The sequence below is a fragment of the Xenopus laevis genome, chromosome 2L (assembly GCF_017654675.1).
Source record: "Xenopus laevis strain J_2021 chromosome 2L, Xenopus_laevis_v10.1, whole genome shotgun sequence".
Taxonomy (NCBI): Eukaryota; Metazoa; Chordata; class Amphibia; order Anura; family Pipidae; genus Xenopus; species Xenopus laevis.
The window spans coordinates 149682785-149703739 of NC_054373.1; the positions used below are offsets into that span (position 1 = coordinate 149682785).

Genomic DNA, 20955 nt, shown 5'->3' on the forward strand with positions numbered 1-20955 from the left:
AATCCAGGATTCGGTTTGGGATTCAGCCAGGATTCCGCCTTTTCAAGTAGGATTAAGCTGCATCTTTCTGCCCGGCCGAACCAAATCCGAAACGGTGGGGAAGTTATATTGCGTGACTTTTTGTCACAAAACAATGAAGGAAAAAATGTTTTACCCTTTCTGCCCATAATTTGCATATGCAAATTAGGATTCGGTATTTGGCCGAATCTTTTGCGAAGGATTCGGGGGTTCGTGCGAATCCAAAATAGTGAATTTGATGCATCCCTACTATAGACGCACCAATAAATCACCAGTACTGGCACATTCCAGCACCGAAAAACAACATTTTGCACTGAAATCCGCCCCTGACTATAGAAAGAGATGGGGTGCAGTCTGCTTGTGGAGAATCCGTAGTGTCTGGCCATAGCCTTACTTATGTTGGGAGCCTAAGGTCCTACCTAAGATCACCATCTTGTTCTATGAGAAACCCAGAAACGTTGTTGCAGTAGAAATTAGTTGTGGTCAGCAGGGGTGGTTCACCTTTAAGTTGACTTTTATTAGTTATAGTATGGCCAATTCTAAGCAACTTTTCAATTGGTCTTCATTATTTATCATAGTTATTTCATTATTTGCCTTTTTCTTCTGACTCTTTCCAGCTTTCACCCCATACCCCATCTAAAAAAACAAAAGAGGCTACAAATGTATTTTTATTGCTACTTTTTATTACTCATCTTTCTATTCAGACCCTCTCCAATTCATATTCCAGTCGCTCATTCAAATCAATGCATGGTTGCTATGATAATTTGGACCCTGGCAACCAGATTGCTGAAACTTCAAACTGAAGAGCTGCTGAATAAGAAGCTAAATGACTCAAAAACCACAAATAATAAAAAATGAAAGCCAATTGCAAATTGTCTCAGAATATCACTTTCTACATCATACTACAAGTTAACTCAAAGGTGAACAACTCCTTTAATCAGCTGTGCAAATGCATTGTCCCTACAAGAAATATTGGGTCTTCCTCCTTTTCCCTGCCATTCTATCTCTCATGGGTGCCCACTGTGACGTATACAGATCAGAGAAATGGAAAATTAATCACACTTGTCGGATTTTCCTTTTCTTGGAATGGAACATGGCAATCGGAAAAAAAGAAATAGGCACCAATCAGATGCACATGACTTAGAAACTGTATGAAGAACAATGAGATATTGAAGTGGAAGTATTTGTTCTTTTAGTCATTAATTACCTGTCCTTCCATGTGTCCTAAGGGTGGTTAATCCATGGTAGGAATGCTGATTTTCAGAATTCGGTTTGTGATTCAGCCAAGATTCGGCCTTGTTCAACAGGATTTGGCCAATTTGAAGTTCCTGGCTCAACCAAATCCGAATTTAAAAAATCATGTGACTTTTTGGCACACAAAGAAGTCAAAACTGTTTGCCTCACTTTTCCTTAATTTACATATTGAAATTACGCTTGGATTCAGTTTGGTATTCTACCGAATCTTTCACAAAGGATTTGGCTGAATCCCAAAATAGTGGATTTGATGTATCCCTAATCCATGGTGCCATGTACCAGTCCAGCAAATTAAAATTCTGGAGTTATTTGAACTTTTATCTTTTTTAACCCAATATGCAGAAATCAGTCATCTTTTTGGCCCCCAACATTCCCATTTGACATTTTTGATAAGTGCTCAAAACTTTAAGTCAAAAAAGTACAAATGGATAAGGGACCAATTGCTAAACATGAAACGGCTGCACCTCACCAAAATACATGCATACTGTATGAAACGATGGGAGGGTAAATCCAACAAGGTAAATCCAACAAGGAACACCCACTGCTAAGCAGACCAGATAGCCCTTTTAACTGGGGGCACTTAGTGGAAAGAGAGCAGCAGGGATTTGTTATAAGCAATGCACCCTGAACGCAGACAAAGACAAAACGCAGAGCTTGGATACTTACATGGAGACCAAAAACAACAGCAGCAATGCATAACTGAGAAGGAAATATGTAGAGCTGTATTGCAATGTGTGTCCACGTGCAGTGGCCTCAAAGCAGGTGCTTATTTTTGAAATCCTGGCTTGAAGGCAAGTTTTGGTTGCATAAAAACTAGGTTTGCTGCCAAATAGAACCTCATATAGGCTGCCAGTACACATAGGGATAACCAATTACAGCCTTTATTTGGCACCGTCCCAAAGCTTTTAGCATGCTTATGTTGCTCCCCAACTTTTTTTTTTTATTTGAATGTGGCTCACGGGTAAAGACGGTTGGGGACCCCGGCTCTATATAGAAACTAGTAGAAAAGGGGTAACAACAAATCACCTGCAGCAGACCACATGTTGCAACCTGTAACCTGTACTGTAATTTTCTATCCTGTGTGACAAGCTGGCTGCCTGTACATGTAATTTTTGGGGGGGAAAATTAGCTATGGTAGGCAGGTAGGCAGGTAAGCGGAGGACCAGGAGCATAAAGACAGGGACAGTGCATCTTCAGACAAAAACAAGAGTTTATTCAAGGAAAACTCTTCCAACATAATGTTCCTGGTATATGGAACACAGTTCATCAGTGTTTTAACAGCACACATTTAAAGGAGACGGAAACCCTTTTGCAAAAAAACCCGTACCCCCACCCCAGGTAAACCCCTCCCTCTTCCCCCCAGGCTAAAGACCCCTCCAGGGAAATGCCCCATACTTACCCCTTGGCGTAGATTCTTCCAGCGGAGTTCTACGCATCCATCTTCTGCGTCCTCGGTAAGCGGACTGAGAGATCGGCAATTTCCGTGCAATTCCGCGCATGCGCAGTTGTCACAAACCAGCAAACTGCTCCAACTGCGCATGTGCAGAAATACCGATCTCTCAGTCAGCTTACAGAGGACGTGGAAGATGGATGAGTGGAATTCCGCTGGAAGAATCTGCACCAAGGGGTAAGTATGGAGTATGGGGCATTTCCCCGGGGGGGGGGGGGGTAGTTAGCCTGGGGGGAGGAGGGAAGGGGGTCTACCTGGGGTGGTGGGTACGGAATCCTATTCTGTGCCCTGCTCTGAGAGACCTTCTTAACACTCTCATTAGCATTTAAAGTAATATTTTTCCACATGACAGCCTTACTGTCGCTCCAACATGCGAACTGGACCACTGGAATGGATTGTCCGTTCCTCCCAGAATAAAAAGTATCAAAATCCTTTACACAGAGAGACCATTCTCTGTTTAGACACAACTCCCTTGTAGCTTCCAATGGCTAGAGGGGAAAATTAAAGGCAAAACACACTTTTTACCCTTCTCTGGGATCACAATCATGCTGACATGCTGATGGTGTTCTGGTGTGGCTAGTCTGCATGTTTCTGGTGTGTCCAATTCCTGCATCTATGGAGGACCGAGATAGTTTAAATGCTCTTGTGGTGACCTGGTGTGAGCTACTCAAAAAGTTCTGGCACTTGCACTATTGTTTTTCTTAGTTGTACATGTTATGTTTGTAGCTGACAGGAGCTACAAAGGGCTGTGAGAGGTGTCACAGTGACTTGTTTACAAAGCTCCTACCTCATCACCTGATTTACAAAGCTCCAACCTGATACATTGAATTTTAACATAATACGGCTGGATCACAAACCAGAGAAACGTCTTTACAAATAAGAAGAAAAGTGTACTTGCATGCCAAACATATTATCCAACATAAATATGCAAGTAGCATTCTGGGGCAAAGAAAAAAACTTGCTGGTCTGGCAAGCTCCTGGTCTACCCATGCATAACCGATGGAAACAACATGGATTTGTTTTAGAAAAAGAACTGTCTCGGATGATCCGGAGACAACATATTGGCATGGAGTTTGTATGTTCCCTCTGTGGTACTTTAGTCTCCTCCTCATACAGACAAGTCCATTGGTTCCTACGAAAATTGACCACAGTCCACTTAAGGCAGGTTCAAATGTAAGTAATGAACAATCTCTAAAAAAAACTGCATAAATGTGTCAGCACTATATAAATAATATAATAACATATATAAATTAATTTTGGACAACATAAGCTTTATAAATAGAACGCCTTCCTGTGCAGTTCCCTTTTGTGGAAAGACATACGGCTCTAAATATTATCATTTATTTCTATCATGCTGACCCATTTACACTGTACTTCAGAGACATTTCATCGTTCACAGTGGAGCTTACAGTCCAAGGTACATATTACATTCACACACACTATAGTCAATTTTATCAGAAGCTGTTAAAGGAGAATTGGAAGCCAGGACCAGAATCTGCTTTCACTACTTGTGTTTCTGATAGGTGATTACTGTCAGGGAGCCAGAAACAGGCTGTGATGTGGCCAAAGTTCAGAGCCACCAACCCTGCTGTGTAATGGTGGCCATACACGGGCCGATAAAAGCTGCCGACAGACCAAGTCGGCAGCTTATTGGCCCGTGTATGGGGGCCCCCGACGGGCTTCCCCGATCGAGATCTGGCCGAAAGTCGGCCAGATCTCGATCGGATGGGGTTAAAAATCCCGTCGGATCGCGGCCGCATCTGTTCGTTGATGCGGTCCCGCGATCCGACCGCCCGTTTGGCGAACGCTAGGATCCGATCGTTGGGCCCTAGGGCCCACGATCGGATCAGCCCGATATTGCCCACCTCAAGGTGGGCATATCGGAGGGAGATCCGCTCGTTTGGCGACATCGCCAAACGAGCGGATCTATCCGTGTATGGCCACCTTAAGTCTGCAGTTACACAGCTGATATGTGAGGCCAGGGGACATTTAGATCAGTTAAAATCTCACATCAAGGTGTTTAGTTCTCTTTCAAGCAGCCTGTATGTTTTTGGAGTATGGGAGGAAACTGGAGTACTGGGAGACTGTACTGACACTGAAAAACAAACAAATTATTTGCACATAGTGCCGGGTCAGAATCCAGGTCATGATCCCAGTACTGGAAGGGAACAATGCTAACCTCTAACCCCCCCCTTCCCTGTTAAAGGGCTGGTTTGCCTTCAAGTTAACTTCTAGTATGTTATACAATGGCCAATTGTAAGCAACTTTTTAAGTGGCCTTCATTATTTATTTTCTATAGTTTCTAATTATTTGCCTTCATCGCCTCTTTCCAGCTTTCGAAATGGGGGTAACTGAGCCCATCTAAAAAACAAATACACATGTATTGTTATTGCTACTTTATATTACTTGTCTTTCTGTTCCGATCCTCTTCTATTCATATTCCAGTCTCTTATTCAAAATCGATGCATGGTTTAAGGGCAATTTGGACTCTAGCTACCAGATTGCTTAAAATACAAATTGAAGAGTTGCTGAATAAAAAGCTAAATATAGTGGCGAAACTACCGGGGGAGCAGGGGGTGCGAGGGGGTCAGGGCCCTTCAGGGCCCCCGGGCAGCCCGCGCCACTAAAATTCGGGCCGAAAATCTTGTACGGAGGGGGGCGGGGGGCCCGGCTGCGCGTCACGCACCAGGGCCCGCCCCCTCTAGTTACGTTTCTGGCTAAATAACTCAAAAACCACAAATAATACAAAATGAAAACCATTTGCAAATTGTCTCAGAATATCACTTTATACATATTACTAAAAGTTAACTCAAAGGTGAACAACCCCTTTAACGCGTCAGCCACAAATTTTCAGGGAGGCGGGTTTCCATATTTCCAAACAGTGAACTCTGTGGACTGGGCCACCCCGTCTCCTCCGCTACCTCTGTAATTACACCACTGTCATCAGGTCTTGTAACCCATGACGGCCAACTTGCAAGCAGCATTTATTGGTTACCTTTTTAAGAGTAAACACCTTACTGGTTGCTGTGTTACATGCACCCAGGGCAAGCTTTGTGGATTTATTATAATACCACCAAACAGATCTGGTTAAAGGAGAACGATTGCGAAAATGAAAATTTAACATAAGCTTCAGCATACTGAATTAAGAACCTTTATAAATAGAAATAATTAAATATTCTGAATTGTTTCTGAAATAATCAAGTTTATCTTCACTATCCCTCTCTCAGCATCTGTTTCTCTTCATTCTGTCTTCATGCAGCAGTTGGGTGTCAGATATTCATTGACAGTTGGATCCAATATATGTCATAGGGGGGCTTCTTTTCCTAGCAGATTTATTAGAGCTCATTCAAATAACTGATTCCAGTACAAACAAAATAACAGTATTTTGCACAAATTCTGCATTTACAGATACAGAATTTCTGGTGATTTTAATAGACTGAGCTCTATTACATCTTCTCGGCAAAAGAAGCCCCCCTATAAGATATATTGGATTGGAATTCCTGAATGAAGAGAAACAGATGCTAAGAGAGGAATAGTGAAGATAAAATTGATTATTTCAGAAACAATGCATCATTTTTAATTGATTATATTGAGATAGTTTCTTATTTCAGTATGCTGAAGCTTATATTAAATTTCCCCTTTACGGAAAACAGGTGTCTGTAACACTGGGACAGTCATTCTCCCTCAAGAGACGGCACAGGACCCATTTTTTTAATTGTACCAAAGAGACTGTCTGGGTTTACAAATATAATATAATATTATATAGATATATATATATATATTATATATATATATAAAGCTTCTAAATATAACATAACTTTTTTAAAAACATGAAGTATTTTTGGACTCAACCCCCGAGAAAAAAAGGAGTGTTTTTCCTACTACACTGCTTTGAGTATTACAGTACGTGAAAATATCTAAAATAAGTCCTTTGCCCTCTGCATATAATGTCACGTAACTAATAAAGCCTAGTCCTTATATGCCTGTCTGTCTCTGCTTATTTACTAGTCCCCCCTTGAGCCCCGGTACCTCTCACGAGACGGCTCCTTCTCTAGCACAGGTCATATGTGAAATTCTCACAGATCGCTCCACACACAGGCCAGCAGCCGCCAGCCGGAATCTTACACAATACCTCACATGCATCTCCAAGGTGGCTGTGCGTTCCAAGCTGGATTCCGCCCCGCCCCTGGGGTTTTTTTTGTGTTTTTTTTTTTAAATCTTTTATCAGGGTTGAGTCAGCAAAATGGTCTGTTCCAAGCTGGCCACAAGACAGAACGATGATACGATACTTTTTTTTTTTTTTTTAAATTTCTTTCTTACCAGTAATATATTCTCACAAAGTGGCTGCAGTTAATGTAATCACACAGAAATTGTAACCAGTCCAGCAAATGTGTGTTTCTGTATACACAAGCTAACTTGTAAAGAAGGGGTGTCCAAACTTTTGGCTTCCCGGGGCCACATTGATAGAAGAAAAATGTTCTGGGGCCACACTAGAAATACACACAAACACTAACTTTTGATTTATTTTATTATAAAAATGAAATAAAAGAGGGTATCGTAAACCTATGATAGGTTTGTTCACTTGTGAACTGCTTTTCCTGCTCTAGGAAGCCACACACCGTGGGGCACATTTACTAAGCTCGAGTGAAGGATTCGAAGTAAAAAAAACTTCGAATTTCGAAGTATTTTTTTTGGGTACTTCGACCATTGAATAGTCGAAGTACTGTCTCTTTAAAAAAAACTTCGACTACATACTTCAGTAGTTTAAACCTACCGAAGTACAATGTTAGCCTATGCCTACCGAAGTACAATGTTAGCCTATGGGGACCTTCCGCGTTACTTTTCGATATTCGAAGTCGAAGGATTTTACTTCGAGGGTCGAATTTGAGGGTTTATTAACCCTCGATATTTGACCCTTAGTAAATGTGCCCCACCATGTACAATTTAAAGCACACAATTAGCGACCGCGTACATACGCTCTCTGTGCGTGACATTGCAACATGACGTTTCCTGGATTGGCGGAAATTCAAGCTGGGCCGCTTTCATATTCATCCTGGGCTGCAGTTTGGACACCCCTGTTGTAAAGGTAGCAACCAAAACATTCATTTCTACTGGGGCACCAGCCATGCTCCCGCCCACATGAACTGTTATTGATGTCTGTGTGGTGATAACATTTCTCGAAAGTCAAAGGCATTCTGCACCACAAGAAGCGCAGTGCTATTAAAAATATATGTTTGCTTTGCTGTAATATTGAGTTGTTTCTGCATAGACACCTGTGATATAATGAGATGCCATGATAACATCCTTTCTTTTTCTACTGACTACACCTTCTATCTACAGCAAGTGACAATGCTTTTTCACACTTCTCAGTTACACAGTCCTGTTACTGAACTGCAAGTTTTCCAGTATACATTAATATTCTAAGAGTATCGAGGCACTCCATATAAAATTACATGTCCTTAGTTGTAACACTCACTGCTGTCTGTGTTCCAAAGTAACTCTGCTTGATCAGGAGTACACGCCTAACATTGCCATATGCAATGCAAAGCGATATCTGAACTAGAGGGGTAAAACTGTCAGTTATTGGACTCTGGAGCAGTGGGATGGCATCCTGTGCACTGATTAATGAAATATCAACATCTGATAATATATTGTAAAAGTCTGGGTTTGACACATGCCTGGAGATCTCTACCAGCCTAAATGCTTAGGGGCAAATTCACTAAAGCGCGAATCCGCTAACGCTAGCGCAAATTTGCCAGTGTGACATAATTTCGTTAATTCGCCAATTTACTAACAGTGTAAATTCGCTAGCGAAGTGGACCTACTCTAGCACTACTTCGCACCCTTACGCCAGGAGAAGTTGCGCTATGGCACAGGGACGTAACTACGCTAATTCACTAACTTGCGCATTTTACTGAACGTTACCTCTTGCGCCAGACTTGCCTTCACCTCCTCAGACCAGGCAAAGTGCAATAGAGTAGATAGGGCTTGCGTTAAAAAAAAAAATTAAATTTTTTCTCATAGTCCCAAAAAACGCTGGCGTCTTTTACTTTTTTAAGGATGATAGGCTGAAAAAAATCATACATTTTTTTGGGGGCACCCTCCTTCCCCCCTACATTTCCTAACATATGGCACCTAAACTATACAGTGGGCACATGAATAGGGCAAAATAACAACTCTATTTTATTTTATGAAGCTTTCCCAGGCTTGTGTAGTGTAATGTATTTGCTGCTACATATACATCTATTGTACTTTAACTTGGCGCCATATGCAAATTAGGCATCACTAGCGTAGCTTCGCTTTGCTTGACAAATTAACGGTAGTGCAACTTCGCTACCTTTCGCCTCCCTGAGCGCAACTTCGGATTTTAGTGAAATAGCGGCGCCCTGGTGAAACTTCACCTGGCGAAGTGTGGCGAAGCCAACGCTGGCACAACTTCGAAGGTAAGTAAATTTGCCCCATAGTGACAGCAGTAATGTTGGTGTAAGGGAAATAATGACCTGTGGCTATTTTCCATTGTTAGGGCTAGGGCTAATTGTTCCATTAAAAGCTCATTTTAAAGGACAAGGAAAGAATAATAAGGGGGGGGGTTAACATATTACTATCTTTTTTCCCCAGACCCTTGCTACTCTGCATAATAAATTACACTGATCTGAGTGGGGATCTATTCTTAATATGTCCTTCCATCTTACTTATATTTACATAGGCTCCCATGTGGCTTCTTTAGACTTCTACTTCAATTTGCTGATTTTACTATATAATAATTATAATACATTGGCATACCTTTTCCTTCAGTGCCTGGGCCAACTCAATCAGGTACCCATGGTACATGCAGGCCAGGCAGGGAGGTTGACGCATGTGGCACATAGATGCTAGGGTGAAGATCCTTATTTAACTCACCAACACCCAGAACTAGGTGTAGCAGGCAGAACAGGTACCCCCAACAGTTGCAGGCTTGTTACCTTTTCTGTCTACCCCTAGTTCTGGGGCTGTTTTCCATGTCTTTTAAGGCTACAGCATAAAATGACAGTCCTCACAATTCAGTGGTTCCTACTTTGTTGCAACAATTAGTGTTTCTGCACAATAATACGTACACAATGAGTTTGCTGAGTTGGAAGTGGAAGAATTGTTTTGCACAGAGCTAAACTAAATCCAACTAAATACCGGTGAGATCAATTGGTACACTGACTATGAGCCAACAGGGGAAAGTTGTGCTCACCACTAGTTTTTAACTTTCCCCTGTTTGTTATAGTTATACAGGAGCAGTGACCAGCTCCATGTTGTAGCTCCCACCCCCTCCAACTATAGTCAGGTGATCCCACTGGTGTCTAATAAAAGGGCAGCCAAGTTTGGGAGTTTTACTTTGAAAGCAGCTAGTAAGTTGCAGGTAAAATGTATTCGTCCCTTTTATAAAATGTATAATTAAACCATAGAATTCTTAATGAATCAGATGAAAATTGAGCATAGGACTGGCCAGATATGGGATAACTTTGACGTAGTTGGCCAGCTTAAATATATTGCAATATATGGACAAACAATCCCTGTTTTGTTTAAAGGGTAAGGCATTTTTCAGTAGCAGTATGCACAAAATGTCGCTGTCTTAAATATATTGATAATGGGTTGAGTGCAGAGGAATCTTGTATTTGTCTATATGAGCCAACAGGGCCACTCCTACCATGAGGCAAGTTCAGAGCCTTGTGTCAGGTGCAGTGTGCAACAGGTTACCATGAGTGACAAAAACAAAAAGGCACTCCTTCTATGGTCATTTTAAGAGCAAAGATTTGTCTCTTCTAGTGCAAATGCACTCTCTGCACTACCAATCTGCCTCCCCCTTTGCACACACACTCAAATGATGCAATAGCCCTGCCTACAACATCATAGCCATTGGCCATTCTATAGCATACTAAAAGTTAACTTAAACGTGAACCACCCCTTTAAGCACAGCCATTTTATTTCTGAAAATATTGCCATTCTGTTTCTTATATGATTTCTAATATTAAAGGAACAGTAACATCAAAAAATGAAAGTCTTTTAAAGTAATAAATATAATGCAGTGTTGCCCTGCACTGGTAAAACTGGTGTGTTTGCTTCAGAAACACTACTATTGTTTATATAAATAAGATGCTGTGTAGCAATGGGGCAGCCAAGATAGGCTCAAGTTACACAGCAGATATGCTCTGTAGAACATAAGCTCTGTAGGACCTATTGGTGTTATCTGTTATCCACTATTTAAACTGTGCCATATAGCCTTTTTTTAATGTCTGCCATTGTTACATAGCAGCTTGTTTATATAAACTATAGTAGTGTTTCTGAAGCTAACACGTCAGTTTTACCAATGCAGAGCAACAATATATGATGTTTTCATTACTTTAAAACACTTTAATTTTTTGGTATTACTGTTCCTTTTCTGTTTTATTGAGATGAAGGGTAAGTGTTTTAGCAGAAAAAGAGAAAAGACAAGCTAGAAGTTCAGCTGCTAAAGTTCAGCACGAACAGCTGAAAACCACAAGACATCCTGCTTGCTGACCACCACTAGCTGCCAGTAGATAACTGCCAAGATATCGCAATAAATAATTAAGATATATCACATCAAGCTTAAGATACTATATGTATCATAAAGTCATTTGCAAATGACTATTTCATTTCTTTGCCCAACGATTTTAGTGACACTGTCTACAACAAACCACAAGAAAAAAACTACAACAGTTTGGTCATTGCTATGGTAATAAAATATTGAATTGATTGACGCTATATGCTGAAGATCCAGAAAGATCTGTTATCCAGAAAACCCCAGGTCCCAAGCATGTTGGATAACAGGTCCCATACCTGTACAGCACTTTGCAAGGAGGGGTTTGGTAACTTACGTGGGAACATTCAGGGCTGTCACATTTACACTGGTAAATAACCCATGAGAAAATCAGAGCAGCAGCAATATACTATTTGCAAAATGGGGGGAAAACTATTTATACAGGTGATCATTAATAAAGAACTGCTGTAAATATTCTACACTAAGGTTTCCTTTTTTTTCTTTAAAGTTGAGATAAAATGTATGTAAAGCAGTTCTGTTATGCCTTGTTTTTACTTGAAAACTATTAATATAAGGATAACAACTTTTTTTTAATTTTTTGCTGCCTGTCCCGACTCCTTGGCCTGTTTGACTACATTTTTCGGATTCTGATTTGGTACCTCGCTGTCATTCTGGTATTTGACCCTGCCTGTTTTTTGACAACGCTATGCCTGGTGCCCGTCCATCTGTTTATACTCTCTGGTTTCCTAGCCTGCTCAGAAATTAACCCTTAGTTCTCTTGCTATAAGTCATGGCGACTTCTGAGTAGCGGAGGGCTTCTCCCGAAGTGAAAGGCGGCAGTTATAGCCAGAAGAGCAAGCCGAGACCAGAATCTTGGGTTCTTTTCTGGGGTTTTGGAAAAACTAGCGTGACATAAAATCTCACAAAATAACTGCCTTTTGCACAAATCCTGCATGTACAGAGACAGGATTTCTGGTGATTTTAATAGTGAAAAGTAATACATCTTCTAGGCAAAAGGAGCCCCCTATAAGATACTGTATATTGGATCTAACTGTCAATGAATATCTGACACCCAACTCCTGCATGAAGAGAGAATGAAGAGAAACAGATGCTGAGAGAGGGACAGTGAAGATAAACTTTATTATTTTAGAAACAGTACAGAATTTTTAATTGATTGTATTTAGAAAGTTTCCGGGTCTTTCGTAATCTGAAACCGAGACCGGCAAAGCAGCACATGCGCAGTTGGAGCAATTTCCAGGTTTGTGACAACTGCGCATGAGCCGAAATGGACAAAAATTGCAGAAGCGCAGGAAGAAGACACGAAGACCCGGAAGATAGCTGCAGTGAACTGCGATCCCTGAATCTGCACAGAGCGTGAAGTAAAAAGTTAGGGGCATTTTCCCGGGGAGGGGGGGGCAGCTAGGCTGGGGGGGTGGGGGTTCTATGTAGGGTAGGGGGGTATGGTTTTTTTAAGTTAACAGTTGAATTCTCCTTTAAAAGGCTAGACACTGATTTGCTGCTATGGGTAACTACCACATGGCAAATTTGCCCAGTGTTGATAAATGAGCCCCAGTATGATTTGTCCATGCACATTTTTGTCTATGTAAGGGGCTGCTGTGCCATTTTTTATGGAAACGAGTGTTTCAAATAAAGTAATACCTGTATACTTACCTAGTTCACATGGATTGGACTCAGACTTCTTGCCTCCCATCTTCTTCTTCTTTGTTAAGTTTTTCATCCACTGCCTTCGGTATCGTACCACTACTTCACTTTTAAAGTGACTTCCCTGATTAGATAAGAGAGTCTCATTTTGGGTTTCACTGGTTGCCAGTGTTCCCTAGAATTCAAAGCATCATTGAGAAGCCAATAGAAACTGTGTAAACACAATTAAGTGATTTTTCCAGTAATTAGAGGAAGACATTGTAAAAGTGGCATTTCTGTTCAAATAAATGGCAAAGTTGTTTCATATATTGTGCAAGAAGAAAGGAATTTACCAAAGTTAAAGGTAAAAAGTAAGATGGAAAAAAACAAATGGACTTACGTGCAAAATGTATCCTGCTGACACAGGAATAATGCATATGCACAACATGTACTTTTATTAAAACACCAAGCTGTGAAGATTCGAATTAACAGAGTATAACACGAAGGGCAGAAAGGTCAATTACACCTGTATATGGAAAGGCAGTATAACAGCAAAAGAATATTAGCTTAACAGTGCCAGGTCCTGAAGACGACGAATATGGTGCACTTCAAATGTTGTTGTTATTCTTTACTGCACACACCCTAACGAAGATGCAAACCATGCAGTTAGTTTAGGTGACCTTCAAGATCTTTGATAAGGTTCTCAATGTACATCACACACCTATCTAATAAATAATATATAATAATATATAATTAGCAGCATTAATAGGTGATGAGTTATGTACATTGTTTCTAAACATTAGTAAACAGATGCTTTAAAAAGACCCAAATAGCAGGGCATAACTAGAGGTTTCTGGGCCCCCCTTTTGCCAAGAAAATGATGTGTGTCAGATCCCTCAATAGGCTTCTTATACTTTTCAGGCCCCCTTCTGCTACTGGTATGTTGTCTTTATTGTAACACCCTACAAAGGAAGAATTAGGGAAATAGCACAATAGTTGTATTATTCTACATATTCAATGCTGTTGCTTTATGGTACCACCATATAATACTGTACTTCTCACCTCTCTCTGATGTAGTTAAAATTTAGTTTTATTCACTGTACTGCAGATTGCAAATCATCATGAAATAACAAAGAACACACATGGCAAAATCCATTAGAGAAGCTACTCTATGTTTGGTTTTTGAGCTCAGATAATTCCCCTGCATAATTCACTTCTATTTATCTGTGCACTGGTAACTGGTGGCTTAAATTTCCCTGTTTAGTCTGATTAGCCCAAGAAATAACAAAAACAAATGTTATTATTAAAACAGTAGGAAAACAAAATGTTTAGGACAAGCTCTGTCTTATAAATTCTGGTTAAAAAGGCAGCAAACTGCCCCTTTAAGAGATCCACTTTAAAACTAAGTGCCATGTTTGCGTATAACATAAAAAGGGGTAAACCACATTGTAATTTGAACATAATACCAAGTAAATGAGATATAGAGTACACAACATGCTTTTCAGTCCAGGTTATGTAACATTGTAGGGTATCCAGTGAAATAAACAAAGTGTAAATCTTTGGCACATTACGGGCTCTTACTGACGAGTGTTTGAAGCTGCGCACCCCTGCGTTCCGTTTTTCTGCGTTCAGCCGCAGGGAAGCGCAGGAATAGACGCATTTAGCTGTTTTCAATGGGGCTGTATTCACACAGGCATGTGTAGGCGCCGAACGCAGGAAAAATGCAGCATGTTGTGTCTCAACCTGCGTTTGGCGCCTACACGCGCCTGTGTGAGTACAGCCCCATTGAAAAAAACCTAATGCGTCTATTCCTGCGCTCCCCTGCGGCTGAACGCAGAAAATGGAACGGGAGCGCAGCTTCAAAGCGCAGGAATAGACGCATTTAGCTGTTTTCAATGGGGCTGTATTCACACAGGCATGTGTAGGCGCCGAACGCAGGAAAAATGCAGCATGTTGTGTCTCAACCTGCGTTTGGCGCCTACACGCGCCTGTGTGAGTACAGCCCCATTGAAAAAAACCTAATGCGTCTATTCCTGCGCTCCCCTGCGGCTGAACGCAGAAAATGGAACAGGAGCGCAGCTTCAAACGCTCGTCAGTAAGAGCCCTTAGGATAAAGCTACAGGGCTGACACTGCATGGCCAATCAGTCGATTGCTTAATCAACTTCTCAAAACCACCAATTAAGTTAAAAAGTGTATGTTTTGTTGATGCATTCAATTTACAAACAAACTTCTGAGGTCAGATGCGTTTCGTGTCTACACACTTCCTCAGAATTGAATTGATTGACGCTATATGCTGAAGATCCAGAAAGATCTGTTATCCAGAAAACCCCAGGTCCCAAGCATGTTGGATAACAGGTCCCATACCTGTACAGCACTTTGCAAGGAGTGGTTTGGTAACTTACGTGGGAACATTCAGGGCTGTCACATTTACACTGGTAAATAACCCATGAGAAAATCAGAGCAGCAGCAATATACTATTTGCAAAATGGGGGGAAAACTATTTATACAGGTGATCATTAATAAAGAACTGCTGTAAATATTCTACACTAAGGTTTTCTCTTTTTTTCTTTAAAGTTGAGATAAAATGTATGTAAAGCAGTTCTGTTATTCCTTGTTTTTACTTGAAAACTATTAATATAAGGATAACAACTTTTTTTTTAATTTTGGCTGAAATAATGGACTGTTTGTATTTGGATTCATCTTTATTATTTTAATAGTCTATAATCTGATTGTGGCCTCTGCTTGACACCCATTATCTGAGTTATACAATAGTTATGTCTACAGAGAACATGTACACACTGAAGAAGAATCTCATGTTCTCTTTTCAGGTGCGCGCACGTCTTATTTAGTCGCTGGCGCATGCACGATGATGTCATCACACGCAGAGCAAAAATTTAAAGGGCCAGGGCGCAATTCAGGGTTGCCCAAAGTAGGTTATTTTTAAGCAGTCCTGGATGCGTTCTGTATTCTGAAATCTGTGGTTTTGACTTCCTGCCTGTTCTGACACTGATGATTGCTGCCTGTCCCGACTCCTTGGCCTGTTTGACTACATTTTTCGGATTCTGATTTGGTACCTCGCTGTCATTCTGGTATTTGACCCTGCCTGTTTTTTGACAACGCTATGCCTGGTGCCCGTCCATCTGTTTATACTCTCTGGTTTCCTAGCCTGCTCAGAAATGAACCCTTGGTTCTCTTGCTATAAGTCATGGCGACATCTGAGTAGCGGAGGGCTCCTCCCGAAGTGAAAAGCGGCAGTTATAGCCAGAAGAGCAAGCTGAGACCAGAATCTTGGGTTCTTTTCTGGTGTTTTGGAAAAACTAGCGTGACATAAAATCTCACAAAATAACTGCCTTTTGCACAAATCCTGCATGTACAGAGACAGGATTTCTGGTGATTTTAATAGTGAAAAGTAATACATCTTCTAGGCAAAAGGAGCCCCCCTATAATATACTGTATATTGGATCTAACTGTCAATGAATATCTGACACCCAACTCCTGCATGAAGAGAGAATGAAGAGAAACAGATGCTGAGAGAGGGACAGTGAAGATAAACTTTATTATTTCAGAAACAGTACAGAATTTTTAATTGATTGTATTTAGAAAGTTTCCGGGTCTTTCGTAATCTGAAACCGAGACCGGCAAAGCAGCACATGCGCAGTTGGAGCAATTTCCAGGTTTGCGACAACTGCGCATGAGCAGAAATGGACAAAAATTGCAGAAGCGCAGGAAGAAGACACGAAGACCCAGAAGATAGCTGCAGTGAACTGCGATCCCTGAATCTGCACAGAGCGTGAAGTAAAAAGTAGGGGCATTTTCCCGGGAGGGGGGGGCAGCTAGGCTGGGGGGGGTGGGGGTTCTATGTAGGGTAGGGGGTATGGTTTTTTTTAAGTTAACAGTTGAATTCTCCTTTAAAAAGCTAGACACTGATTTGCTGCTATGGGTAACTACCACATGGCAAATTTGCCCAGTGTTGATAAATGAGCCCCAGTATGATTTGTCCATGCACATTTTTTGTCTATGTAAGGGGGCTGCTGTGCCATTTTTTATGGAAACGAGTGTTTCAAATAAAGTAATACCTGTATACTTACCTAGTTCACATGGATTGGACTCAGACTTCTTGCCTCCCATCTTCTTCTTTGTTAAGTTTTTCATCCACTGCCTTCGGTATCGTACCACTACTTCACTTTTAAAGTGACTTCCCTGATTAGATAAGAGAGTCTCAGTTTGGGTTCCATTGGTTGGCAGTGTTCCCTAGAATTCAAAGCATCATTGAGAAGCCAATAGAAACTGTGTAAACACAATTAAGTGATTTTTCCAGTAATTAGAGGAAGACATTGTAAAAGTGGCATTTCTGTTCAAATAAATGGCAAAGTTATTTCATATATTGTGCAAGAAGAAAGGAATTTACCAAAGTTAAAGGTAAAAAAGTAAGATGGAAAAAAACAAATGGACTTACGTGCAAAATGTATCCTGCTGACACAGGAATAATGCATATGCACAACATGTACTTTTATTAAAACACCAAACTGTGAAGATTCGAATTAACAGAGTATAACACCGAAGGGCAGAAAGGTCAATTACACCTGTATATGGAAAGGCAGTATAAACAGCAAAAGAATATTAGCTTAACCAGTGCCAGGTCCTGAAGACGACGAATATGGTGCACTTCAAATGTTGTTGTTATTCTTTACTGCACACACCCTAACGAAAAATGCAAACCATGCAGTTAGTTTAAGGTGACCTTCAAGATCTTTGATAAGGTTCTCAATGTACATCACACAACCTATCTAATAAATAATATATAATAATATATAATTAGCAGCATTAATAGGTGATGAGTTATGTACATTGTTTTCTAAACATTAGTAAACATATACTTTAAAAAGACCCAAATAGCAGGGCATAACTAGAGGTTTCTGGGCCCCCCTTTTGCCAAGAAAATGATGTGTGTCAGATCCCTCAATAGGCAGAAGGGGGCCTGAAAAGTATAAGAAGCCTTTCTTATACTTTTCAGGCCCCCTTCTGCTACTGGGTATGTTGTCTCTATTGTAACACCCTACTGTCACGATCGCCGCCCGGAGCAGGTCCAGGAGCTCCGGGCGGCGCGTCCTCTCCTGCCGGCGTCGCTCCCAAAATGGCGGCGCCCATGGCCGACACGTGGGTAGCGGCGCCGGCGCAATGACGTCAGTGCATCGACGTCGGCGCAAGGACGCCGATGACATCACTATGGCGCCAAATTCAAATATTAAAGCCCTACCAAGACGCCAGAATGGCGCCCAAGTATAGGATTCGTTCCTGTGTGTTTCCTGGGTTTCCTGTCTGCTATTTTGAGACTAATCTTGTTCCTGTTTGTTGCCGACCTCTTGCCTGGACTTTGGACTTTGCTGATTATTCTGCCTGCCCTTGAACCCTTGCCTGGACTTTGATTATTCTTCTGGTTTACCCCTATTGGACTCCGCGACCTTGACTCCCTTGTGGGCTTCCTCCTTGATCCTGACAACCTCCCTGGTGGGAGCTTCCCGGCTCCCTGACATTATACTTGGGCCATGGATCCTACTGAGGAAGCTACGCCTGATGTCGGACGAGCGCTCCACGGACTGGCATCCCGCATGGAGGAATATGAAGCCCAGCAGTACCGCATAGGGCAGGCACTCGATACCCTTCTCTCTCGAGTGCCTCCAGCGCCTTCTGCTTCCCAAGCTGCTGTAAATCCTCCCATGAGGGTCGTCTCGTCTACCACAGGTTTCTCGTCTGTTGAGCCTCGTATTCCGCCTCCTCCTTGCTTCAGTGGGGACCCACAGGCCTGCAGAGGTTTCGCTACACAGATTCAGTTCGAGTTTCAACCCTCGCACTTCCCCAATGAACGTTCCAAGGTGGGCTATGTGATGTCTCGTTTGGTGGGCAAACCGCTTGAGTGGGCAACATCTCTTTGGGAGAAGAATTCTCCACTAACTTTTGATGCCAAGGCTTTTCTTCAAGCATTTCGTACTGTGTTTGATGCCCCGGGTCGGGTCACTAATGCCCCTTCTCGTCTTCTGCAACTCCGGCAGGGAAACCGCAGTGTCAGTGACTATGCTATTGACTTTAGAACTTTGATGGCTGAGACTTCCTGGAATGACGATGCCTATAAGGCCGTATTCTATCAAGGTCTGTCTATTCGCATTAAAGATGATCTTGTTTCCAGGGAGTTCCCTGACCTCTTGGAAGATCTATCCATTAAGGTGGACACTCGTCTCAGAGAGCATCAAGTAGAGAAGGAGCGTTGTAAAAAATTTCAACCCATGTTGGCTCCTCGCTTTCAAAGACCTCTGTTACCTCATACCCCCCAGCAGCCTTCTGTTATTTCTCCGGAGGAACCTATGCAAGTCGGAAGAGCTCGTCTCTCTGAACAGGAAAAACTCCGGAGACGTACGGCTGGACTTTGTCTCTACTGTGGGGGTCAATCTCATTTTGCCAACTCCTGTCCAGTGAAGCCTCAGAGTTCCCCTCTTCAAGGTAACCTTGGAAAGACTCATGTAGGGGGTGTTACTCCCAAGTCACAAGAGAACTCTCATAGGTTTCTTCTGCCTTTACAGATCCGTCTGTCCACTAAGACCATTGTTGGCTCAGCTTTTATTGACTCTGGAGCTGCGGGAAATTTCATGGACGCTCTCTTTGCCAAGCAGATGAATGTTCCTCTGTTTCCATTGACTCCTCCACTTCGTGTAACGCCATTGATGACCGACCCCTTGAATCCGAGTTTATCTCTATGATGACCGGGGAATTGCCTGTGCAGGTTGGGACTTTACACAAAGAAAAGTTATCGTTCCTGATTATTTCCTGTCCTTCTGTTCCAGTCGTCTTGGGGCTTCCTTGGTTACGCCTGCACAATCCTATCATTGATTGGTCCTCGGGGCAAGTTTCCCGTTGGAGTCCATACTGTCAACAGCACTGCCTTCCTGCTGAACCCATCCAGAGGGTGAATATTTCTACGTCAGATTTGAAGACGCTTCCCTCCTTCTACAAGGAGTTCGCTGATGTCTTCTGTAAAAAGTCTACAGAATTTCTCCCTCCTCATCGTCTCTACGATTGTCCAGTTGATCTCCTGCCAGGAACCATGCCTCCTAGAGGTCACACTTATCCTCTCTCCCCTGCAGAGACCACTGCCATGAAGGAATATATCCAAGAAAATCTCCAGCGGGGGTTTATTCGCCCTTCTACTTCTCCTGCAGGGGCTGGATTCTTTTTCGTGGAAAAGAAGGATGGAGGCTTACGTCCTTGTATTGACTACCGGGGTCTTAATAAAATCACCATTAAGAACCGGTATCCCTTGCCTCTGATTGCAGAACTCTTTGACCAACTGAAGGGGGCTAAAATCTTCTCTAAGTTGGATCTCCGTGGGGCGTACAATCTTATCCGCATCCGGGAAGGTGACGAATGGAAGACAGCATTCAACACTCGTGATGGGCACTATGAGTACCTCGTAATGCCCTTTGGTCTCTGCAATGCCCCCGCTGTCTTTCAAGAATTTGTGAATGACATTTTTCAGGATCTCTTGGGAAAGTTTGTGGTCGTGTACCTAGATGACATCTTGATTTTCTCCAAGGACCTTGCAAGCCATCGCTCCCAGGTGAAGGAAGTACTCTCTCGTTTGAGGAAGAACTCTCTCTTTGCTAAACTGGAGAAATGTGTGTTTGAAGTGTCAAAGGTCCCTTTTCTGGGCTATATCATCTCCCCAGAGGGTTTCGAGATGGATCCTGTGAAAGTGTCTGCAATCCAAGAGTGGCCCCTACCGCTGAGCACTAAGGCAATCCAGAGATTCATTGGTTTTGCCAATTACTACCGGCAATTTATTAAGGGGTTCTCTTCCTGCATTGCTCCAATCCTGACCCTCATCCGAAAAGGGGGTAAACCCAGCTTGTGGCCCCCGTCTGCTATTGAAGCCTTTCAATCCCTGAAGGATGCCTTCACTTCCGCTTCGGTTCTCCGCCATCCTGATCGGGGTTACCTTTCTTCATTGAGGTGGATGCTTCTTGAAGTTGGAGCTGGAGCTATCTTGTCCCAAACATCCCTCCTGATGGAAAG

At 42.2% G+C, this 20955-nt stretch overlaps 1 protein-coding gene across 8 annotated transcripts in view; it reads right to left on the reverse strand.

The window, feature by feature from the left end:
* The window catches only part of slc11a2.L (solute carrier family 11 member 2 L homeolog), a 67488-nt gene that overhangs the window by 44239 nt on the left and 2294 nt on the right, over positions 1 to 20955 (reverse strand). For 2 of the 8 annotated variants that reach the window (XM_041582557.1, XM_041582552.1), the window contains exon 2: positions 12921 to 13852. In XM_041582557.1, the coding sequence (XP_041438491.1) occupies positions 12921 to 12987 (67 nt within the window). In that variant the 5' untranslated portion in view covers positions 12988 to 13852. Of the gene's footprint in view, positions 1 to 6751; positions 7048 to 12920; positions 14519 to 16979; positions 17080 to 20955 lie in introns of those variants that run through there. The other 6 variants (XM_041582555.1, XM_041582554.1, XM_041582556.1 and 3 more) reach the window with 6 other exon arrangements.